Here is a 26510-nt window from a genome sequence, read left to right on the forward strand (position 1 = left end):
GATAATGATATTAAAGAAGAAGGGTATCAGTTTATTGTTCTTCATAAAGCTGTTGCAAAGTCTATTACAAAAACTATGCAAGAAAAAATATTCATCTGATGGGAGTAATCAAGGGTCATGGACCCATATATTTACAAATAAATAGAATCTGAAAGAAAATGGTTAAATCTCCAGATCACACACAAAATTCTCACAAATTTTGTAAAAGGTAAACAAAAATAATACTCATAAAATGATTAGGTATAAAAATGTAAAGTGTTTACACTGTCAGTGACATTAGTGATGGCTGTCATGACCACGTACAATAATTGTAATATATATTGTACTCTAATGGACAACACAGAAAAAGGTAGTGAATGAAAGTATCAAAATATAACAAAGAAATTACTGAATGTCATACATGATTTCTTTTGGAATGACAATATGCTACAGAGAATATAACAGCAATGATAAGGCAGAATTGTGATGCAGTGTTACATGATGTGTGCAATTTAACTACAACCCTGGAATCTGGACTAGGAAACTATTCTATAAGGAAGATCCTAACACTAGTGAAGAACAGGGAAAAAACATTTAAGAAACAAAAATAAAACCTAATTAAATGAGATTATCCATATATATATATATATATATATATATATATATATATATATATATATATATATATATATATATATATATATATATGTCAGTGGATTGAATCAGGGCATGTGAAGCGTCTGGGGTAAACAATGGAAAGTTGTGTGGGGCCTGGATGTGGAAAGGGAGCTGTGTTTTCGGGCATTATTGCATGACAGCTAGAGACTGAGTGTGAACGAATGGGGCCTTTGATGTCTTTTCCTAACGCTACCTCGCACACATGAGGGGGGGAAGGGGATGGTATTCCATGTGTGGCGAGGTGGCGATGGGAATGAATAAAGGCAGACAGTGTGAATTTTGTGCATGGGTATATATGTATGTGTCTGTGAGTGCACATATATGTGTACATTGAGACGTATAGGTATGTATATTTGCGTGGGTGGACGTGTATGTATATACATGTGTATGGGGGTGGGTTGGGCCATTTCTTTCGTCTGTTTCCTTGCGCTATCTCGCAAACGCGGGAGACAGCGACAAAGCAAAATAAAATAATAAATAAATATATATATCAAAGCCTGTGTTCCCACCTGGCAGATGTGCATGAGATACAGTGAAATGGAACAGTGATCTATGCAAGGGGCAACGTGCTGAACCAGATATGAAGCTATCTTGAGAAACCCTAAGTGTTGCAAGGGACCAGGTTGTTGACAGGGAGTTCAGTGCCTTATACATAGCTAGAGAATGCATGTCAGGAAATGAGGCCATTCTTCACCTGCTCCATGTGCTACCTCACAAACACAAGAAATCACCTTCATTAAGGCAGTGTCATTGCCATTAGACAAAAAGAAATAACTAAAAAAGGGGTTCTGGAATTGCACAATTAATGATATTCATGGGTACTGCCACACTCAGCCAGCATGTGGTAATAGTGTGAGGATTAAGTCACAATTGGGGAAATTGTATCATAGTCAGTGGACAAAAAAGAAGCACAGTCTTGTTGAGGAGCTTCTTTTCTCACTCTGAATAAAATAATTTCCTTGCTCCCGATTGCAGCAGAGCCCTAAAGAGGCATGAGTTCCTACAGAGGGGATCCCTTCCCTAACAAAAAATGACAAAACAAAGCAACTAAATGACCTGATAAGTACTAAACAACTACCCTCCTAGTCCAATTATATATGCCACTCCTTCAGACATTCACACACAAAACAAAATATAGCACTCAGAACATTCATCATCTGCCTAGCTACCCTAATCAGTCATCACTTACACAAGAGAAAAATCTTTCCAACCCAGTCCCATCTAAATAACCTTTGCACTCAGTTCTTTGAAACAAAATTAAATCCTTCACAGTAAAACCATTCAGTTACCAAGCAACGGTCCCCATGTTGAAATAAATTAATGACACACACCTGACATTTCAGAGGCTTATACCCCCAAGATCCCCTTCTCCCAATAAGCACAACGGACAAAATATGTACACAGTGAAATAATCAAACAAGCACTAAACAGCTGCCCTCCCAACCCAGGTCTTCATCTAAAACTACAATGTATTTTGTAGCTTAGGATTATAAGAGGAGGGGGTAATGTAATTGATTTTTTAGCACAATGACAATAAAATTGTAGCAAGAGATATACAGTAATATGATCTGTCCTATGCACACAACAACCTTACAACAAAACCACAAGTACAAACCAGCTTTGGAGGACAATGAGAAAAAGATGGAGAAAATTATACAGTAAGGGGAAGAAACAGGGAATAGTACTGGAATAGCAGGAATACAAAAGAATAACAGGAATAAAAATAATTTTGCTATTAAGAGAGTGATAGTATTTCAAATAACTAATTTAAAAGAATGGAGTTATATATATTGGTACAGTGGAATTAGAAGTATGCAGAGAATAGATATAAGGGAAAGGAAAATGTCACAAAAGATAAGAACAAACTAAGCTCTTAAAGAATGGAAAAGCTGAAGACAAAGATACAGATGTGCATTAGATGAAGAATGCACTTGAAACCAATGAGAGGTAGATTTGAAAAGTGTGTAAGGATGCAAAGAAAACTGATCAAATTCCTGGTGACTGGACAAAGGCAGTAACTGCTTCCCCGTATTAAGGTAAGGGAAGTAAATGCTTCACTGAGGATTACAGAATTACTTGCAAGGTATACAACTGGACAATGACGGTTAAAAGAATTTGTAAACACATTGACAAAAACAAGTAAATTTAGGTAAGGTAGCGTGTGTGTGAAAACAAGATTTTTGCACTCAGACAAGTTGCAGTGATAGTTTTAGAGAAATATGGATGAGCTCTAAAACTGGAAACCTAGTTTTTGAAAGCACTCTTTGTAATGTTATGTACAGGGCTGCCAACCTTTGCAAATAAACGAGAGAAAAAAAGAACACAGATGGTAAAAATAAATTTTGAGTAAAAAAAAATGCAAAACAAAACTTACAACCATATGCAATACAGGCTACACTTTCAGTACAGAAAATTGTGATGTTCAGAGCCCAAGCTGTTACCTCCATTAATTCATCTACAAGTAGATAGTTCACAGCTGTTCACTTTAAAACCAATAGAGTATCTAGTCAGTAATGTTTCATTTTTGGCCCTTGAAATAAGTCAACAGAGATTCTCATGTTTGTTTGTTCACACATATTCAGTCCTGGCTAAGGAGCCTTTTGTTATATCATGGAAGGGAACTAGTACTTTCTTATCCACTTCTACACATGACAATTTTGTGCAATTTTCTGAAACCTCAGGAGGGGCCTGGCCTAGGAGCAGGACTAGCCTGGTTACACAAGCTAAAGATAAGAGTGGATAGCAAGATCTACCGTGCAACACTGTGCAGTCTTTTCTGAGAAATGATTGGAAACTGACTGATGCTCAACATATTTTGTACACTGCATTAGTACTTGTATGCACAATGAGAACATACACTATATAATAACAGTGCACCCCTGAGAACTTCCTATACATTACATACACGATACATGTATGATACATGAACACATGATCAGAAATTCAAAAAATCAATTTTACCAAGAAAAATTGTACTGCTGTATTCATCTCACAAAAACTAATAAATACAGCAAAACCATAATTGTTGGCAGCTCTGTATCTATATACTGATTTCAGATAAGGTAGTTTAAGCCTGAACCATCAGCAAAGTGCATGAAATGTCACAATGAATGGAAATATCTGATGTGGAGCAAGAAAAGCACAGAGGAACAGACTGAACTTTAGGAGACTAAACTTTGGGGTACTCTAACAATGATGTAAAAATAGTCATTGTCAATCCAAAACAACTGCACACTTATCACAGTTGGATAAAAAAAACAGGTGATCAAGACACTGAATGAGTTAGTGAGACCAAAAGATAGCAGCTTAGCATGGAAAGCCCAATGTCAAACTTTGTGAAAAGCTTTGGAAATGTCAAAGGAACTAATATTCTTCAGTCAACAGTATAGTTTTACTTTATAGATTAAAATAGTATGCAGGTCTGTGATGGTATATCCATAGAAGAGTGCACATTTGTTATCAGAGAAGAGGTAATGTTCTTTAGGTGTTTCAACAGTTGTTTGTTTATTGCAAATCTTATGAGAGATGTATGGCATAACAGTGGAGGGGAAGGACAACCCTTTTTTTCAATCTAGTTTCTTTTCTCTGTCTTTCCTACTCAATGGGGTAACATCAGGAACAAGAGAACAATGGCCTCACTTGCATGCATCCACAACTAAGTATCACAGAGCACTCCAAGGTTCATCTTCATTGCTTCATCAACCCTGGCTCAATCCACTGACAACACATCACTCATATACCAATATACCAATCTGTCCACAGCACACTTCTCATCCTCCTGATGGTTCATGCCGCAGAGCCTCACATCCTCCTTCACTCCATCTGCCACCTCCTTGGTCTCCCCCTTCCTCTTGCTACCTCCACTTCTGACACATACATCCTTAGCCAGTCTTCCTTCAGTCATTCCTTCTATTTCCACATATCCTTGTTGGCCCCCTCAATTTTTTACATATTCAGTCTTAAACAAAAGACAACCATCAGGGATTAAAAATCATTTCTAACACATCTACCCTCTTCCTACCCTTTACATTTAAACCCATGACTCACATCCACACACATCCAGACAGTGATCATTAGTTTCTTACACTTTGTACCACACCTAAGACTTTATCTCACTCACATACCATCCTTAGGCATGTCCTTTTCAACATATTCTCACTCTTCCTTTTCTTTGCATTTAGGAAGCAGAATTTAAATCCATACAACAATGTTGGGATTACTATAGCTTTGAACAGTCATCTTTACCCTTACAGACAATTCCCTCTGCTTTCACACACTCCCCAGTGTATCCAGGACACTATATGACAACACATATCGCCCCTAGGCAACCAATTTCCAACATATCCATCCTCTACCCTCTTACCTTTGAATTTAAAGACCCAAAACTCACATCTGTACAATATTGTCAGGACTACTAAACCTTCAAACATACCTATCTGCCCTTACAGAAAGTGACCTCTTCCATACACTTCTGAGTGCATGCAAGACCTCAGCCGTTTCTTCCACTCTGATTCACTTCAGCCCAAAAGGTTCTATCTGCTGGCACATTCACTCCTGGTATCTAAAATATTCCTCTTCTTCCAAAGTCCTCCTCCACTTAATGCATCATGTATTGGCCCCTCTGGATGTACCTTTTTACTTCAGTTTTGTTCACATCAACATTCAACTTCCTTCACACACTCTCCCAAACTCTGACATTAGCTTCTAGAGTTCCTGTCAGGAGGCTACCGCCAAAGGCAAGTCATCTGCAAACAGCGCCTTACTCAGCTCCCATACACAAACTGCCATTATACTGTAGAGCTGCCTCTCACTTTTTAAGAATAAAATATTAAAACAGCTAGCATAACCTACCCCTAGACAACTATACAAAAAAATTCACTGAATCATAATTCTAAAGCAGAAAAATATACTGCATGTCTTAATGTATAAGAAGCTGTGTAGTTCACTTATTTTACTTAAAAAAAAAAACAATTTATATACACATTTGGTGAACAAATTCAAAGATGACAAAAAGTCAATTACATTTGGTCCACACACAAGTGCTGCTTAACCCACTGACTGCTGATATGCTGTATATGACATGTGATGCATCCGGTAGTTGATTGAGTGTGCCATATATGGTCTGGAGCATTTACAAATCCCTGGTGCGGTAAATAGCAGAGTAGTGAGTCAGGTAGTAATGACTGGCAACTCAGACAATATTTCTAAATCCTTTGCCCATATTTCTTTTATCTTAGCTGCTCAAATAATCAATATGCTATGGAGGACAGTACATAATTTTTGCAAAGTTCAGGCAACAAAGAAAATGTATGTAGATGATATGTATATTTTCTTATGTAAATAAATGTATATAAAAAATGTAACTCATCATTGGATTAAGAGATGTTTAAACAGCAAATCACTGGGGAGGACACGTTCACCTGGTTGAGTTACTGGCTGAACATTTATTTATGTGATAATCTCACCACACACATAAGTAATAGATTACTATTTTGATATACATATTTTGTTAAGAAAAAGCTCAAATGGAATTCTTTTTATCACTTCATTGGAAATTGCCATACTTAATATCTAGACTAGCCAGTCAATGGGTTAAATGACAAGGTGATAGGAATGGTAGAAAATGGATAGATATGGACTGACAGAAAAGGATAGAGTTGATTGGTAAAAACATGAAGCAGTCCAAACAATTCTTAGTATAATGGAGGGGAATGGTATCACAAAATGGAATTACCCATTAATACTTGTTACTGCTTCTGTTAGTCTGGAATCTATGTAAGTACCATACCACAGAATTATGAATTCCAAACAGCTTTAGAGATATACGAGATCACTGATGACTTTTTTTACCATGTCCAAACACTTTAGATCAACATGTGAAACCCATCAGCAGTTCCCATTCTCTTTCCTTGCTTGCTTTCCTCCTCCACTTCAATTTTTCCTTTATAATAAGGTTCCACTTTCCTTATCTTGACTGACTTCCAGTACAGCTAAACCAAAAATATTTTCTTTGTGAAAAGAATCTATTTGCACTGTTTACAGGAGAATGAGTAGATATGTGTACCTGAGAAACCTCTGAAAGGAAATGCTGAAAATGGCTTGAATAAATGACAAAAAGATTTGAATTTATGACATTTCCAATATTTAAAACATCAGGTTTGTGCTTTAATGTTTATACATATTTTCTTGTGTTTGACAAGTATGCTGCATACCTTAATGAAAAAGTATCTTTTTACTTTCCTTCAAACAAAGCATGTGCCAAAGACTCTAGAAAATCTAATATCCATGCAGATAATTCCACATTACACAGTTTGAGTCTGAGAAAATACTGGGCAAATTTATTCCTTCTCTTTGAAGCATTACTCTTATCAATATTCATTATTACTGCAAAATCACTTAAAAGTACAGAATAAGTTATGAGGTTAAAAACAATTCTGGATGGAGCATTATCCCCCTTTTGTAGCCCTTAGTGAAGGCACTGAGCTATTCTGTTTTTAAATCTTATTTACAGAAGAGAGCTCTTTGATAGTAAAAAGTTAAAAGAATAACAAACATTGTCTAATAAATTTCTTTTGTTACAGATTAATGCTAATGAATGATAAGCTACTTTCACATTTAATGATGTTCAGTGACAAAGTTTAGTTGTTACAGTAATAGGTGTTCAAATGGGTCTTGTCCTTCAATGATATTCATTCTGACAGACAGATCATAAGGTGGCAACGAGTCATGAACTGTTAATCAGGATCAGATTCTTAATGTTTTGACAATCATTTTCCTCAAGATTCTCCTGAGAAAGACAATTATCGAAACATATGTAATCTAAATCATGATTAGCAGTTCATGTCTTACTGCCAACTTACTACAGGTCTTATAATTCCTCTCTATTAAATAACCGTGACCTCACTTGAATATAATACTGAATGTGTCTTCTTAAACTATATGATCATTTAATATGAATAACCACGAACTATTTAGTTATGAAACTGTATTGTAAATCAATTAAATGTAGTCTTATATTAAGGACCTTCATTGATTACAGTCAAAATGTTTCACAAGATGCCTGAGATTTCTTGAGAAACAACATATCCAAAAATACATTAATAATATAAAAAGCCCTTCGCCAAATGCCTGAGAATAAACCAAAATACTAGGATCTGGTAGTTTATTACATTACCCATACACAGATTCATAAAAGTTTCTAACCACAGAAATCATGCACAATTGATTTTCTATTCTACCTGCAGTCTTTCCCAAATATTAATAAAAGGAAAACATGGCTATACTCATGCTTTCCACAAAAATCTCAAATACAAAAGCAAGAGAAATTTTCAGATTTCTAAAAATGTAAAATTAATGGAACTGATCCCCTATATATATATATATATATATATATATATATATCACGAAATGACTGACTCAAATATGTTTACAGCACTGTTTGTTCTTTCATGTACATATTAATGATCATGTCTTCAATGGTGAATACTGATGAAAAATGTTATATCACTGATTCTTTACAGGAAAAATAAAGCTAATGAGGAATGATGAATTACTTTTATGAAAGTTCTCTTTCTAAAAATTCTCCTCTCACTTCAGTACATCACGACTGTCAAGCATCCTTAAAACTACCAGGTAACAAGGTAATCGTACCACAATAGTAGAGTAAAACACGTTAACTATTCAACGTCATCAGTTACAAAATTAAGATATTAGATCAGTGACTGCAGCTTTGACTTAAATGTTATCCAGCACAGAGGTACACTTTAAATATGCAGTAGGATTTTTAAGTTTCTGTTTGACTTGTGCCTCAAACTTGTCTCTAACACGTGAAAATTCCATCATGTCCCGGGGTTTCTCCTGGCGCCAGAGCTCATCAAATGAGAAAAAGAGGTAACAGTAAAATTGGTTGAACACCCTTACATCTAGGAATCGCTTAGAGGCATTGTAGAAATGAGTCTTGGCATCACCACTCTGAAGAAGGCTGTAAGCCATATGGGTAATGTTGATGCCAACAATAGCAAAGGAATATCTGGGGAAATAGATACTTACATGAATACATTGTAACAAATTTTAAAAGATATTTGGACAATTATTCATCATTATGCCTATGACTAGAAAAATCAACTCTGTAAATATCTGAAAATATAATTTGGAGCAGTTACTCTGAGCTCCAAGGCAATGATCATTTTCAACTAAACAAAACATGAAAGACTATTTCCATTCTCTTTAATATACAACTGCACCTTGATGTGGTAGCACCAGGATCAAATGAACATTGGCCTTATTTGCATATATTCACTCTCTAGCCCTACAGACTATATCTAGGGTTACTTCACCACTTAGTCAGTCAGTATGTGCTTGTCCTCTCCATATCTAAACCATTTCAGCACATCCTGGTCAGCTCTCAATTATACTGTATTTACTACCACTCCTTTCTTTGGTAATGCATTACTAGTATTTACTGTATCAGTTTGAAGGTTTCTGGTAATACAGAAGGCAAATCTATACTGATTTAATTGCTGGTACTGAATCTGGTTTCCATTTAGATTTTTAATGCTTGCTCACTTTTCTTGCCTCAACAGGACAGTATCAGGAACAAATGCTTAAGCCTTTGAGAAATCTAATCCTTCTTCTATTTCCCTTTACAAAAATTTGGTCAATAATGTCTGAGTGCACTGATCCTAAAACAGATTGTAAACTATGGATTCCAAACTGAAGTACATATCAAACTTAGCTAGCTCATTAGGTAGTACAGGAGATGGATCACACAGTTATGATAAGGATACAAATCAAAATTGAATTTGGAAGAAAATTTTGGTTATGGAGCAGATATGAGATGTAAGGCAAATCAAAAGTTGAGACTGGTTTCTCACAGATTCTATTTACAACTCAAAAGTTTCTCACCTGAAGACTGTCTGGACACACCCTGAAATATCTATTAAGGCACTTGTAAAAATAAGGTCCTTTTTCCATTTTTCAATGCTGCTTTATAATCTTCAAGGTACCAAATTATCTAACTTTCTTTAAAACATGACCTTTCAGCCCTGAAATCACCTGTTACTGGATTATATTTAATATGACAGCTGATAGGTTTAGGACCATGAACCAAGATGTGCTGAGGGATATATGTGTTAGAAGTGGAGGGAACAAGAAGGGATAAACCATATAGAGGTGAAAGGATAGAGTGATAAAGATTTTTAGCGACTGGGGCCTGAACATTTACTGTAGCTGTCCTGTATTTACGACATATAAGTTGTATGCATTGTAGCATCAACTACCATAAAATGCCACGTTTGATGGCTCATCATGCTCACAAGTCATATTTTAAGATGCTGTTATATGTATTATGTTATGAAAGTGCTGAGTATTGACATTGAACAATATCTTTTTTGTGGATAAATGCTGCTCAAGAAGTAACATTAGGTCTTAAGCCTGCCACAGTGAATGGGTTGAATGGGTATTCTATTTGTGTTCCTTTTTCCAAGCCTGGGCTTGGCTGGCCTGCATGAACTAAGATTGTCTGGAAGGTGTAGAGTGAATTGGAGCAAATGGAGCCCAATGTGTACAAGTTAATCAGCTCCGAAAAATATGATCCAGAGTGAGTTTTTTGAAAGTTGTAAGGTCCAAGGGCAACATTCCTATTACCTCTTTCATATTTAGTGCACCCTAGGGACTTTTAGCCTACTACTGAATCTAGTAACTTACAATATCTAATTACAACTGTAACTACTTACCCATACTTAGGATGATGTGAGCGAGCTAAAACATGACGAGCAGCAGTTGGATACTGTTCAGCAAAAAATCTGTTGGAAAAAGATGCATGCTATATATATGGGTTTCACAATGATTAGATTTCTTAAAATCTGAAATGGAAACAAGTTCAATACCTCCTTCACCCATATAGCAAAACTTCTACTGTTTATCAAATCTAACTGCTCATTCCATGCCCATCAGCAAAAGAATTCCTCCTTACAACAGCACCAATGAAGACTCAAAAAAGGAATTTGACAAATTCATTTCTCGTATGTGCAAACTCAATTACCAAGAAATCTGAAAGAAAGAGGGAAGATGGAATGGACATGACATTAGCCACAAAATCATACATCAGCTAATTAATTTTTTTTGCATCCGTATAGAAGGTTTCCTTCCAAATTTTCCAAGACACACATCTGAGTTCCATCTTTGAAAACCTAATTCTTAAAGGTTGAAATGTTACATGACTTAAGGAAAACAAAAGAGGGAAGATAGTTTCACAGCTTTGCTTCAAATGGGAAAGATGTATCATAATGGCCAATCCTTGTGTGGCTGCTTTCCACACAAAAACTATGATGAAAGTCATGGGTTCAAGCCCTGGTGGTAGGGATACTTGCAGCCAGCTCACGAGAACAGTGGATAAGTTCATTCTTGTTGGGGAGTAAGGAGAGGGCATCATCATGGTGGGCACAGAGGCACAGTTAGCTAGAGGCGGTACTATATATCTATCTATTTATAGATTCCACTCTAGCAAATATAGTGATAAAGGATGAGTTACCCCAAATGTGTGAGCAGTACTCAATATTAGGATGAATAAAATCCCTGTAGATATGAACTAGCTGCCAACAAAAAGAAAGACGATTCTGTAATGCTGATTATGTGGGGTTTCCAGGAGAAAGTGGAAGATATGGTCATGCCCAACATGTCTCTGATATTGCAGATATGAGTTGTACTGTTTTGAAACTGAACAGAAGGAAAACAAGTGATATCTAGGAAATGATTTAGTAAGAAATTATTTCAGGATGACTGAATTTGACAGTTTCACTTACCTATTCTGAGATATTGAATGAGTATGAATTGAGAGAGAAAAAGAATGTGTTAGGGTGAAAAGATGAGGAAAATGAGCTAACTGGATTCTCCAACATTTGAGTGAACAGGGTTCAGTGTTGAATGGAGAAGATTATTTATGGAAAGATAAAAAAAAAAGAGTAGACAATACAACAAAACCTTTAGGGTAACCACAGTTGACAGAATTACAGGAGTTACTCCATCACTGAATACTACAATGCACTTGGGAATATAAAGAAGCAGAAAAGCCAAAGGGAGTAAGTTTGGAAAGCAAAAACTTAGACAACTAACAGTCATAATATAGCTATAATACATACTAAAGCAAGAAATAAAATGCAAAATATCAAATATTTCAAGAGCAGTTTGTGCATTGACATGTATGCATAATATATCTTATAATATCACTGAATACATAGTATCTTTACTGTTTCTATCACTCACAATAAGTTTTCTAAGCCAAGCATGCCCATGCCACGGAAGTCTGTCTGTGGGTCATCTCCCTGAAAACCAATGTGTTGCCATTGCTTTGTCATCCTTGCCTGGAAAAGGAGAAAAAGGAAAACTGTGAGGTAAAACTATAATAATTAAATCTAACATCTGTTAAGCAATTTGTGAGGCAGTGTATTGGCAAGCTCTGAGCATGTCAGTCACTTCTTTTCCAGCAGTTTTTTCTTATTCTTTGGAACTACACCTACAAAAGAACTATACACACTGCTTACAGTCTTATGGCAAAAAAATGATACCATCTACATGCATAAAATTCACACATAATATCACAATAGTCAAATTTTACAGTAAAAGAAAAGTGGTTCTGATCATCAAGCTTAGCATCCCTGAAAAAATTCCTAACAAGCTTAATGCATACTACAGATACACAGCATTAGTGAAACTCACATGCGACTAATGGATGCCAGAGTTATTGCATTTATATAAGTCCTACTCTGAAGGTTCAGAGAAAAATACTGTTACATATGCATAACATGCAAATTAATACACAAGTTAACTTAATCAGGTGAAAGGACAAAAAGATGAGTCTGTATAAACACACAAACCTCTAATGGAGTTCCAGGCATAAGGCCAGTCCAAAGACGAAGCAACTTTTCCTCATGTTGGGGATTTGAAGAGTTGTAAAGTTCCTTGCGAATGCACTCTATCTGAGCAGTTAGCTGTCGATAACCCCAGATCTGTGTCAGACACTCCCCTAAGGTGTCTGTAAATCTGTTGAGATTTTCTAAAATAAAACCAAGTGAAATGACATAATTTACCAATTGTGATGAACAATCAAAAGTTTCCTTCCAAATTTTGAATTGGTCTCTAAAAAATAATAAAAATAAAAATCTTAAACCATGGAAAAAAAAATTTCTACCTATAAGCATGAGAGAGACCACTCGCTCACAGGAAGGTCAAAATACCATTTCAGTTCCCGTAGCACACCACTGGTATATCAGCAAAAGCATAGGAATCACAGACCTTGGAATACATCTTCACCTACCCTCATATTCTACAAAGTTATGTGATGAGCTCAAAAGGAGTGTGCAGGAAGTACAAGCATTTGAACTACGAGAACTAATATCCCAACACCTCTAAGCATCATTCTTCTGTACAGAAAAGACTTGTGACATGCCTTGGGCATGACCATCAACTTACAGTTTCATACATGTAGTAATTCTAGTACAATATGACATAATAAACCACTAGATCAGTCAACCAACACAAAAGATCTATAGCTTCTATCACACCGAAAAACCCAGAGCCCATCAAGTTAACACCCCTGAGACTTGAGCATACAAGAAAGTGGCACAAACTATTGTATTACCATGATGTGCATATGAACACTTGACCAGCCAAGTTGGGCACAGCTCCAAAAATAAACCAAAGTACTTTGCAACAAGGAAGAAAAAATACTTCCCATGAATCTTATACACGTTGTTGAAAGCAAATAAGGGGCGGGAGCAGAGGGATGGAAATCCTTCCCTCTTATCGATTTCTAAAGGAAGGAACAGAGGAGGCTGTCAAGTTCAGTCGTGTGTTCTTGATGCTTCCTCTCTGAAGCAGAAAATGAGGAAATGAATTCAAAAAATCAAACACATCAACAATAATAATCAAATGAAAAGAATACAGTTTGAAATACCTGGGGTAAAGGTCAGTAAATGGAAACACAGAAACAAGAAATTAAGGGGCAAAAGTCTACAATACTGCACACAAGCAATGTCAACAAGTGAATAATGAGGGCTAGTAGCTAGAGGTGCCACATGCACCTCCACTCAATGTCATAAACCTGGGTGCATTTTCATATGGTTGCATTAATCACTTTCACAGATTTCAAAGCATACAAAAATGGTGAAATGCAAGCAAGTAAGACCTAATAAAAAAGTAATACTCAACAGTGCCTTCATCTGCCTGTGAGCATGTGTCCTCTCATATTCACTAGACTCAGTACAGAGGTCAGTGAGATACTGTGACCTGCATTTTAAAAACAATAAAACCTTTTTCATATGCTTACTTAAGTAACTACCAAGGAGGAACTTACACAAAATCATTCATATTTGGAAAGTGGGTATCAGGTTTCATTGGCATTGGAACCATTGTATATAAACAGGCAAGATTTCAAAGTACTTTATCCTAAACTTTCATATTCAAACTGCTCAGCACATGGAATAGAGGACTGTTTATTGTGTGTCTGCAGTTTGTTGGAAGTGGGGCTGCCAGGAAAATGAGTCAATTGTTTGCAAATGACAGAGCCCTGGTGACAGAAAAAGGCTTGTCTGAGTTTCGGAAAACATTCGAAGAGGAACTGAGAGTTAACATGAGGTTTAGTAGAAACAAGACAGGTTAATCTTAGTGAATTTGAACACTGTGAACCTACAAGAGGTGGAGTGTTTTAGACACCATGAGATGGGCCTGGAAGAAAATGGAACTGTGGGGGCAGATGTGAATCATATACAGAGAAGTGCACAAAGAAGTGTGTGGAAAGAGTGGTCAGTGCCTGTGTGCACAAAGATGGGTATTTCCCGATGGTGCTGCATGGATGAGAGTCATAAGCCCTAAATGCACAAGTATGGAAGTAAGCAAGAGTATGTTTGACAGCTACACAGAGTATGCTGATATTGTTTAGACATGAGTTACTATATCAGTTTTGGAGGTGGAGGGAACAAGGCAAACAGAAAAGCCAAGGACAAGATAAAAGGATGGAATGAAGGATGATTTATCAAGACCTGACATACACGAAGGCATGAAAAGTGCATGTGATACAAAGAATCTTAGTTATGAGCTGTCAGAGGGCTGAAAAAGAGCATATGAAGCAGCAGGGGGAACTACACTTAGGTCTGTGGGGCTTGTATGTGGATAGGAGTATCTGGTTTTGGTGCATCATACATAACACTTAGAGGATTAGTGTGAACAAATGAGGCTGGTCTTCATTTGTTCCTAGCACTGCTTTGCTACAATGGGAAATGAGAAGCAAGTACAAAAAGAAAAATACAATCCCTGATACAGAACTCAATCCATTCATTTACTGTCACATGATGAATGAGGTATACATATATTTTTTCTATGCTAGCTGAGACGGCATGAGCAGCTGCGGGCCTAATCAAGGCCATCCCATTAATGCTATTTATATACATTTACCTTAGCCTGAACCAGGTACCCATTTTACTGACCAACCCCTAGGGGTGGATGAACAGCTGGGGAGACTGTGGACTGACTGCCACAACCAGGATTTGAACCTATGTGCTCGATCCCAGGAGGCCCATAAACACATCAAGGTCACGAATGCTAATTGCTAGAGGACCCTAAATACAAAGAAAATATCTCAAAACTAACATTCTAAATTAGCATCAATCTTAATGATGCTCAACTTACTAAGGTCTTAATTATTAGTGGTGTAGGACTGAAATCTAGCTATTAAAGGTTCAATGAAAATACACACCTTTTTGGTAATTAATACGTTAATAAACTAAACTTACCAATCATCACTGAAAGTTGCTGTTTTTTCTGGTTCTAATAAACCCAGAGGCTTATTGCTGTAGGTACAACTGGTGCAATGCAGCGATAGGCCCCTCATATTGCGGGCCCCTAAAGTAATGCAAAAAATCATCGAAATGGGAGGCTTGGAGTATGCTGTGCTCTTTTGTTAAATATTGTGAAAACTAGAAGCTACTTTATGTGCAGACATATGGTAGGTATACACTGAAGTAATTATTGACTTTGCACAGAATCACAGAGTAAACCACTATATAATGTGTGTATGAATAACTAAATGCCATACACAGTTTTTCCCATAACATATTCACTTGATTTCATTCACAATAAAGAAGGAATTTAATTCACCTATAGTTATAGCTGATCAGTGCAGACAGGCTCCCTAAAAAATTGCATTATGTAGCTTCCCGTTTTAAAATTCCTTCTGAATCACTTTATATCCCATCCCAAAGAATACATAAGTCACATAACAGTACCTCTTATGAATCTTTGTATCAATATTCTTGATCCTGACGATTGCAAATACTGCATAATATATGAGGTCATGTGAGAGGGTGCACTCTTGGCATTTACCATCCATGTATTTTACGCATTTCTGGATAGCTGGAGTGCGACTATGTTTAAGGGAGAATTCTGGAAATAAAAATTCAAATGTCACTGTGGGCATATCTATCAATCTATTCACAGCAATCAATTTCGTGTAATAAACAGGAGAAATGCATGTAAAATACATAAAATAAGTACAGTAATGGACATGACTGTTAAAAAATATAAAAAAAATCTACAAAACTTTCATGTATTGCAAGTTCTTGTTACTAATGGTGACATATACAGACACAAAAAACATTAAAGAACAGTAACATACAAATGACTGGTGCAAGTAGTCAGTAGGAACATTAGATTCTTGCCCCATTACTCTCCCTCCAGTATTCTTCCACTCAATTTCCCAATGTCACAAGTGGTTTTCCTCTTACACCAGCCACTTTCATCATACTATCATACATTATCCTTGTAAGCCCCCAATCTTCCCATAAGGCCAAACAATCTCAAAGTATTGTTTCACTAACTCCAACCTACCACTCCACAATTCATTCCCTCTGTATTTCCTGATGTACCAAATCTCTCATTCACCCCCTCATTACTTTATTCATTATATCAAGTCATACCACATGCTTCTCTATATAACTGATTTCCACAGCCCTGGAAACTTGACCAATGAGATTCATTCTGTCTTTTTCAGCTGCATAGATTGGGTTGGGAGGAATATGAAACTACTCAAAAATCTGCCACAAACCAACCTCACCCTTGAATAGAAAAGTCATGAAAAACATATGCTAAAATCATTCCGAAATGAATACTCATTCATCCTTCACTCCAACTGATACAAGCAATGTAATTAAAAACTTAAAGAACTCTCTTGCAACAATCCCTGACAACATACAAAACTTCCTCTCAAAACACTTTGACCCAGTTGTAATCCATGCACTTAAAAGATATTTTCAACCATTCCCAGCTACACAATAAAATACAAGACATCTGGAAGCTTACCAACAGTAACAATCCTAAAATCCTCCAACTCTCCCTACTGTTGCTACCCTACATTGCCTTTGTACTCAGTAACCAAACTCCTTAAAATATTGATCCAGTACCAGAATCAAGCAAAATATCCCACTCTCACCTACACAACATGCTTTTAGACTCGGACACATATGACATAAACTTGACATTCACAATCCACAATATGATCATCAACGAAAGATCAACAAACATGATCCTGATTATTATCATAAAAAATCAGAAGAAAAACAAGCCATTGAGTATAAACAATGGTTTCTCCATCCTATGGAAGAACATAATAATGCATGTAACTTATGATTTGAACAAGCTCAGTCAGCTGTGACAACTATGGGATACAACACAGGACATCCATATCAAAGCAGGCAATCTCAGTATCAACTTGTAAAACTTATGTGCACTGTATCTTAAAGTTTATGAACACAAAAGCTCTGATTATTTTCACATACCAACACCACATGTTCTCTGAGCTCCCTTGTACTCGCCATAACATATACGTTGGAGCTCACAAAGTCTGGTAGTACGTCTAAGCACCCACTTGATCAGAGGACGCATCCACCAATACAAAGTGCTCCACATAAAGCTAAAGATTCCTCTGTCAAAGAAAAAAATAAATGAATGCAGGTAAAATTATAGGGCTATACACAATATCTCTACTTGTGGTGCACCTGTAATGGCGCATAAAAAAAGCATGAGACATATCTACATAAACATTTCTATAAGAGAACAATTCAAACAATTTAAGGTTAAGAGATTACGGGAAAATCAGAAATGCCAACAATCATGAGAAAATGCAGTGTCTCTCCCTTTCTATTGTGGATGGTCTCTCTTATATTGAGAATAAACTTCTGAAATCTGAAAGCTGAATCTCCCCTCACACTACTTCTCATCATCATGTTCATTATGCAGTGGACACTATCAAACTCTAGCTTCATTATACTTCTAATAAACCTCCAATAAGAGGAAAAAAAAATGCAGACACAGGGCCCGTGCTATGCAAGTTGCACTTCAAATGGGCATTAAGAGGCAAATAACCTCCCACTGTTGGCACTACAAGGTAAACAGATTAATTAACTGCAAATTTTTCCTGACTATCATCCCTCATCATTGTAAGATTTAAAACAATTCCTCATTACCAGTCTATATTACTTCTACTACATGTAAAGATCCCACTGATATGCTACAAAACAATGGTTCTAAAGGAGGTTACAGATCTTGAAGCTATAATAACTGGAGAAGAGGACAATGCAAAGGGATGATTTTGAGACATATACGATCTTAAATGACAAAGAAAAACTGAAAGCACAGTCTTTCTGAAACTCATAAGATTACGATCTTTGAGAAGATATGCCAAGAAATTATACCACAGAAAGTTCAGAAAACAGAGAAGCAAAATATCGGTAATCTATCAAGCAACTCCACACTGATACTAACTTTGAAAAACAGCTAAACGTTTTAGGTGCTTTGTACATTTCGTTGTGATTATAAAGATACCTACAAAGCATGATATGGAGGGATATATTTCAATGAACAGCAAATCAGGCAAGTCATATATATGGGAAAATATGGGGATAGATACAATGAAAATAAGTAACACACTTGTAAACAATCAACATACCTTATGAAAACATCCCTAGCAGTCAAGTTTTACAAATCTTCACTAATTTTGTCAGATTATACCAGTCATGCTCAAGAAAATGCACCTCAAATATGGTAATGGATGTCAACAGACTACACAGTGCACTCCAAAGCAGATGGATATAACATTTCTTCTATCATTTTCACTTCTAAGCAGATGAATATAACATTTCATCTATCATTTTGGGTACTGAGGGTTTTATAGATTCTCTTGACAGTTTACAAGTGTGTCATATACTTCTACAGTAACCTCATATACATAATAAAATAAATATTTCAAATCAGGCTCAGCATCTGCTTTTATATTATTTAAAGAGCACAATAGCAACCTAGAACATTAACATCTAATACTCCAGGCTAACAGTAATGCAGACAACTCCATAAATTACCAAAACTTCAACCAAAATATTGTACAGGAAAGGAATAGTCATCCAAAACATGGAATATATGCCAGCACCATAAGCAAATTAATTTCCCGAGTTGATAAACATCTAACTTTTAATGCTATCTACATCCCACAGGAAAGTCATCATAAAGGGCAATGTGAAAAGAAAGCAATCCCGGCCAATGTTGACCCTAAGGATGTGTGTGTGTGAAGGTTAAATTATGGTGAACATTGGACTGGACACAGGGAAATATGAGGCTGGTTCCATACAAGCACATTAACCCTTACGTGGACTTCTAAAGGCGAACCTCTTTCGGGATGATACCACAGTAAATTCAAATCCCTGCCTCTAACCCTACTTATATTTCCACAATGCAGTTCATCTAAAGAAATATCCTGGGTAACATACCCTATAATTAAGCCAAACCAAAGACAACGAATACGCCTTGAAGAACCAAACCTCATTACGGTACACTACCAAAGCCAGACGGAATACTATGAACTTTACCTTCATCTAAACGACTCTACAAAACTTAACACGTCATTACAATAAACATACATACATACATTGATAACTTCATATTTGTTGTAGTTTAGTTCAACGACTTGTCATGTGAATCATCACTACCAACACAAACACAAGACTGCCAGGCATCCCGCCTCATGATTGGTCGAGCCCACCGGCAACCCTGCCCCTTGATTGGTCGTCGCCCACGGATGTGACGCACACAACCCCGATCAAAACAAAGCCATTCCATCTACATTGATAACTATGCTTAATTAACAATTGATATGATATATTTTATCATAAAATATTTGGATAATTTATCTAAGTTCATAGAATAGGACAAATATTTATGGATATAAAGGCACAAGATAGGTTTATTACCTCTATATTTTCTTTTACACAAACTATTCATCATTGACTTATGATATACTAATAATGGAAAATAAACTTCAAAATTATTCCATATATTTTTATTTGCTACAAAGTGTCAAGAAAAAAGAAGATCACTGATAAGAATATTCTTATACGAATTGTCCATGTCGTGGTGAGGCAGTGCTCAGTAGTAAGCAAACAGTATGGCGGAGGAGTGCTAGTGAATAGGAAGATGGGAACCTTCATATGGAAATTATACTTGATTTTCAGCCTCCTGGAGGTCGTTAACAACTTGGTTGGCAGGGTTGACGGCCAGAGTCATGGTAAGTAGTGATGTCATTATATTTTAGGGGAACAGTAGGCGTATGGTGGAGTTTATCGGGTTGGCAAAGGGTACAGCGGGGGTGAGCCCGTGGTGTCGCGCTCCTGCTGGATGGCTGCCAGGAGGCTCCGGCCCCTCCAGCCTATGACACTCTTTACAATAATTGATTTTTGGGGCGGAATGTTTCACTAGGGCACCCCTTAGACGGCAGTATATGACCAGCAAGTCACGGAACTATTGCTGGCCATCAGATTTTCTCCAGGGTACACATGAGAATCTCGAGTTGCAGAAATGAATGAATGAAATGTTACAACCAAGTACCGTAAGGAGAGCACCTCTGCAGTGGCACACATCATAATACCCCTTTATTCCGTAATTCACTGAAGTTGCTGTCATAAACTGTGTGTTTTACTTGAAACTGACCACCAATTACTCTGAGCAAGATAGAGGACTCAGATTAATGATCAGGCAGATATGATCAACGAGGGCATTTATATACGACTTTGTATTATGTTCGAGTATGTTGTATAAATATGTGTAATCCGAAGGTACATAGTAGACAAGTGGAAGATGATGGCGTCGTAGCCTTAAAGATGTACCAGGTGGACATGGTTAGGGTGGAGTGATCCAGAAATTTGGTTGTTGGGAAGCTGCAGCCACAAATGACATGACCTTGGCAGTAGATAAGTGATTTTATGCATTACCGAGATTGTTTGAACATGTTAAATGGGTCGTGTGTGATAGTGATTAATACTTGGATCTTCGTGTAGGACTCAAAATTCCCAGTTACCTGCTGAGATGGTTGTATGATCTTTAAAGGGACAAATCATTAAGGTTTTGTGGAGTTGGTTACTGATTGTCAACTGTTACATTTTAGGTTGAGAGTTTCATTATGGAGTTGGTTAGTAGTTATAATTAGTATGTTTCATTGTAGTCTGATCATTTTTATCCCTCTTTAAAACTCGTGGCGTGTTGCGTTACATTTAAAAAACTTGTCATTCCTTGCACACCCTGTGAATTCTGGTAGACAGTTCATGTGATGATTATAAGCAGTCCTTGTGGGAATCATACAAATTTGTTTTAGATTTCCTGTGTGTGGTGATGTTGCCTTGGGGAGAGTGTCCAGACTTTGATATGTAAGAGAGAAAAGAGTGATACAAGATGAACATTCGGAAACACAAGTAATTTAAACCTTTCGATGAGTATTGTATCTTGTAGGGTTTCTGCACTTCGTGAAAGGAGGGTTGTTGGTTAAGATTAGGTTATGTTTGAATGGGGTGTTAGGTCAGATGCATGGGAGGAAAAATGCCGGCCAGAAAGCGTGTAAAATGAGCCTTCTTTCACTACATAGCGAAAAACCTCCACCATATTCATGGAGCAGCTAGTCAGGTCTGCTATTCACATTATTTCATTCTCATTGCGGTTGTTTGCTTCAGGTTCCTTAAGAGATGTACATTAAGTGAAAAAAAGTGTCATCCTAAAATTTCTCACTTGATAAGGAATGATACTGGCTCTTTACTGTTTGCTTTCTTGATTACTGATGTGGTCGTGTAAGATTTCGAGAAGATTGAAATGCAGTAAACTTATCCTTTCGTGGAAGTGGTTAGTCCAAGATTATTCAAGTTATATTGAATTTAACGAAGTGGTTAAAGTTGCTGTATCAGAACTGTTATTCTGGTAGATTTAGTTTAGAATGTTATGTTAAAATGATTATTGGTGAACGTTATGATGGAACTTTGTTTTTGTTAATTAGGTTTGCCATTGAACTTTGCTAAAGTTACTATATCTTATCATCATAAGTTTAACTTCATTGCAAGTTATGTATGTTAGACGTACCTCTAATATTTATCAGTGTATACAATAGATAGGACATATTAGGAAAGTTTTAATCTCGGTTTTTCTGTTTTTTGATGGCTCCGTGAATGTGACAAGCTGTAGGGTTACGGGTAGCTACCTAAGTTCTCCTAGATATCCACAAGAATTATATCATTAGGTTCGTTATAGTTAGCAGAATTCTATATGATCTGCAGCGATCACATTGAAGAATGGTAGGATACGTTAATCTCGATTAGTGTTGGTAGAGTCATGGTTAGGGATTTCCTTTCTTGTTTATATAAACAATACTAGCTTAGGAAATCTATAGTAACTAAAGTGCGCAGCACAGTTCGCACAAGTTTTACTGAAAAGTAGATTTTCCCTGCAGAGCACTATGCTCGAAGCCCTACCTGTTGGCAGAATGCTACGAGCGATACATAGAAGTAGGTAGGAACGTAAGGGAAGAGATTTTGGTAAAAACATTAAGTAGTATTAGGTTGGAACTTTAGGTAGAAGAGGTCGGTATGATCATTAGGCAAGAGCCTCACCAAACTGCGCTAGAGTTGCTCTCTGCCAGTGGCCTGTTAAGGTTGAGGCACTAAAGGCAAAGAAGCGGCATTGAGTTCAGCTATGGATACTCTTGCTGTGGCCACCCTTTCCCCAGAGGGAATTCCGGGAGAGAACAGGCGTCAGTGATATAGATAGATAGGATAGCTTGATAGGAGGAATAGATCACCTCCAACGATAACGAATCCCCTGATATGGTTGTCACTGATGATAAAAGAATCGCCGCTCCCCAAAACCAAGATAAGAAATCTGGTACCCGTAGCCTCCCAGGTATTTACATACCCGACCTGTACCTTTAACTACGGCCTTGAAGTTGGATTAGTTGTGAGTTTATGAGGTGGTTAGGTTTGAGTGTATTGGGTTAGGTTGCCGTTTTTAGATATGAATGGAAAACATGGGATGTCGAGCCACTTTGTTTACATGCATTACTGTGTATACTGATCGAAATGCGTTGTGTGTTCTAGCCTGGTGTCTGATTACTGTCACGGTTGATACCACTGTTGCCAGGAAATCTTTATTTATTGATACGTGGTATTTTTAAAACATGCAAGCACTGAAATTTAGATGCTATTGTGACATAACTTCTGTTTTTAAAATCTGTGAACGCTACATTCCAGTAGATTATTATTTTGTTTTATTTTATTTTTTTTTTTTTTTGCTTAGAATAGTGGGTGTCCACACTTTACTGGTAGCTTGTCCTAGGCCAAGTTACGGGGCTGACCGAAGATCAAGCTGTCTCGGTATATCTTCCTCCGTAAACCAAGATTGCCTTGGTGAGGGCCTGGTTGAGCAGTCTGTTGATGCGGCATTTTTTTTCCCCCTGCAGTTGTATCACATATCCTCCAGTCGATGTTACGCTTTAAAACTAAATATGAGAGTTTGGCTTCGTTGCCTTTGTCGAAACTATCGCTTACATGGGATCATGATATGATTGGAACTTTGCCTTTGTTCATTTGTTAAGTTTAACCTGTGGGTGGGATGGACACGCCATAACAGGTATAACAGGTTAGGTTACATTAAATCTTCAAGTACAGCTGAGGGTTTCAGTTATCTTGCGGGAATGTCAGAAGAGATTGGTGCCGTCGTTTCAACCCACTAAACATGCCTTTTTAAAAAGTCTTTTATTTTATTTGAAAAGTTTTGTTAGTCTCAATTGTTGACTGTGAAAGCGTGTGGGGTAAGCTGTTAAAGGCAGAACAGTAAAGAACATTGGCTTCTCGAGGATTAGTTCTTGATTTATTTTTTCATAAGATGCACAATACGAGTGTGATTCATTGGCTCTGTAACCGACCGGGTCATCTTTATTTTTCGTTCATACAACATTGTTTCATCAAGCGAATGTAGATGTTATCACTTCAACCCTGAGTTTGGGACTGTAATTGTTTCCGCGTCCGTCAGTAAATTTCCGTGTGTTTTTACGTGGAGTTCTCTCTTCCCTGAGATTCTGCATGATGTATTGAAAAACAAGGCTTTCGTATAGAGCAAGCTAGCTTCTGTTTGATTGTATAAGCTCTTAAGAATGCAGCCTTGACGATATGCATATATAATATTCTTTGTGTGCATTTTGTATTTAATTACGGATAATAGAGGATAAATTTTCCACTTGTGTACTTATGTGTATATAAGTAGGTAATTTTCCACTTGCATACTTATATGTATATAAGTAGGTAATTTTCCACTTGCATACTTATATGTATATAAGTAGGCAATTTTCCACTTTTACTTATATAAGTGGGTAATTTATTTCTAATGCGTTGCGGAAATATACCGTCGCTTGGTTCATGAGCTTTGTTTATGATTGCTATGCAGATACTTCCTCCATGTCTGCATAATAAAACAGGCCCCGTTGTTAGTTGAATATTCCTGATGTAACCGGTTTTGGTTGACCAGTGAATCCCGTTCTCTCTCTCTCTCTCTCTCTCTCTCTCTCTCTCTCTCTCTCTCTCTCTCTCTCTCTCTCCAATTTGATGTTGAGAGACATTGGTACAATACTTGTGTGTGCGACGTTTGATTTTTATCCACTGCGCTGTAGAAATAGGCGGGTTTAATATTTGAACCGCTTTGTTTGGTTAATCAAAACAGCATGAAACCACTATTCGTACGTATTGAAATGACGGGATTTGGTGTAACCTCACAAGGCTGGTACGGGGGGAGAGAGAGAGAGAGAGAGAGAGAGAGAGAGAGAGAGAGAGAGAGAGAGAGAGAGAGAGAGAGAGAGAGAACGCGCTAATAAGAGCCAGACTCAAGAAATGACGAAGCAATGATTAATGAAGATCCTCAAATGGATGTCATGTTTTCATAAGAACAGTGCAAACGTTCACTTTCCTCGCACTCAAACTGACCCACCTTGTAAATTGAATTCCCCAGTAGATTCCAGGATTCTCATGCTATGTAATTCGACAATTGTTTAACGAAATAAGAATTGGGTAATATATTAAGGTGATTTTTATTCATAACATTTTGGGAAGAGTTGTCGCTCTAGTTTCTTTTACTTATAATCCATGTGCCTGGGAATTTTCAGTACTGAAAACATGTATTTTTCTTTATAGTGACTGCACGCGGGGAAGAAATACAGGGCACGAGAACAATGATTAGATTAATTATACATCATTAGGTTATTTGTAGACTTTAATGGTGGAATGGTCATAGGAAGACGGTCAATATCGTTTTGGGAGATCGATAGAATAGAAGTTAATTTTGTTTCATGTGAACGGAAGAAGTGAGGAACTTTGTGAGAACAGTCGTCAGAATTGGGTGTAGCTGGATGAACGAGTTGTCAGGGCTTTTTATAAGCAACTGGCGTGAACATGTTAGGTGAAACATGTTTTGCTGTAATTAAAGATATTATCGCCTGTACTTTCCTGAACAAACATTGGAGCGCTTTAAAAACTTGTGTATTTATTTATGTGCTACTGTGGAAATCGCACTTCAACAACACCTAGAAAGTATTAAGAAAAAGTGCAATACTGTCTCATTCATAGCTAGACGGTCCAGGCGAGTTGCCTCAGATAAGTCGCCTCCTGTCAGAACGAACTACAACCAATTTATTGCGTTACCATATGGGGTGATGTCCCCATTACGGCCTGCTGTTGTGGCACACGAATAGTTTGATATAAGTGCAGGTGTCCCCTTTCTTGCTCACTCGTCCTATATTTAGAATGGGATGTTTTCATATTATCAGATTGACAGTTGTCTTCTTGATGCTTTCAAGATTAAAGAGCTTACAGGACCACACGAGTCTAGCAGTGGAAAGAGTAGGTTACAGTTATGCTACAGTAAACCGTAGGGATCCTTATCTATTGGCCAGGCTTGAAAGCCCTCCTCGAACAGATGCATCGCAAACAAGGCTCCTACTTTTTTTTTTTTTTCAAATTGTAGGCTCCGGTTGTGGGGCAAAAGTGCGTACAGAGGCCAGACCTTAGGCTGAATAATCAAGGGTAAAAATCATAGAATTAGAGAGGAGAGTTAACAGTTTTGGAGGAAACGAAAAACTTCTTTTAAAAAGTTGCAGTTCCATGTATAAATTATAGTATGATTCTAAGAATTTCTTGATTGCTGCCTTTACAAAGGCATGTTCTCTGAACAGTATGCGAGTGTTATATTTATGAATATGAACCATATTGGCCCTATCAAAACTTGTCCTTTCCTAGCATTATCAATGATTTTACGAATTCTTGTTCACAACCATTATCACTTTTGTAGATTGGTTGTGATTTCTTATAAGGCCACTAGTAATCTGAAGTACCTTGAACCAGCATTATTAACCTAGTTTGTCAGGAATTTCCTCATAAAAGATTATATGACTATGATGTTACTGTGTTAAGTGCTAAATGTCTTATCCAACGGTTTATACAATTCTAATATTGTAT

The 26510-nt window shown here is 37.0% G+C and overlaps 2 protein-coding genes across 6 annotated transcripts in view; one reads left to right on the plus strand and one right to left on the minus strand.

Annotated features, from left to right (window-relative positions):
* Positions 1-18: 18 nt before the first annotated feature.
* The window catches only part of LOC139759839 (ELMO domain-containing protein 2), a 29318-nt gene continuing 2826 nt past the window's right edge, over positions 19-26510 (minus strand). For 2 of the 4 annotated variants that reach the window (XM_071682339.1, XM_071682341.1), the window contains exons 2-7: positions 17484-17629; positions 15936-16092; positions 12531-12696; positions 11920-12017; positions 10392-10460; positions 19-8686 (exon numbers count right to left, since the gene is read on the minus strand). In XM_071682339.1, coding sequence (XP_071538440.1) covers positions 8392-8686; positions 10392-10460; positions 11920-12017; positions 12531-12696; positions 15936-16092; positions 17484-17613 — 915 coding nt within the window. In that variant the 5' untranslated portion in view covers positions 17614-17629 and the 3' untranslated portion in view covers positions 19-8391. Of the gene's footprint in view, positions 8687-10391; positions 10461-11919; positions 12018-12530; positions 12697-15935; positions 16093-17483; positions 17630-19620; positions 19764-26510 lie in introns of those variants that run through there. The other 2 variants (XM_071682338.1, XM_071682340.1) reach the window with 2 other exon arrangements.
* The window catches only part of Tmem131 (Transmembrane protein 131), a 329859-nt gene continuing 323492 nt past the window's right edge, over positions 20144-26510 (plus strand). The window contains exon 1 of one of the 2 annotated variants that reach the window (XM_071682330.1): positions 20144-20260. The gene's annotated coding sequence lies outside the window, so the exon portion shown is untranslated. The remainder of the gene's footprint in view (positions 20261-26510) is intronic. The other variant, XM_071682334.1, reaches the window with a different exon arrangement.

This window comes from Panulirus ornatus, chromosome 34 (genome assembly GCF_036320965.1).
Source record: "Panulirus ornatus isolate Po-2019 chromosome 34, ASM3632096v1, whole genome shotgun sequence".
NCBI lineage: Eukaryota > Metazoa > Arthropoda > Malacostraca > Decapoda > Palinuridae > Panulirus > Panulirus ornatus.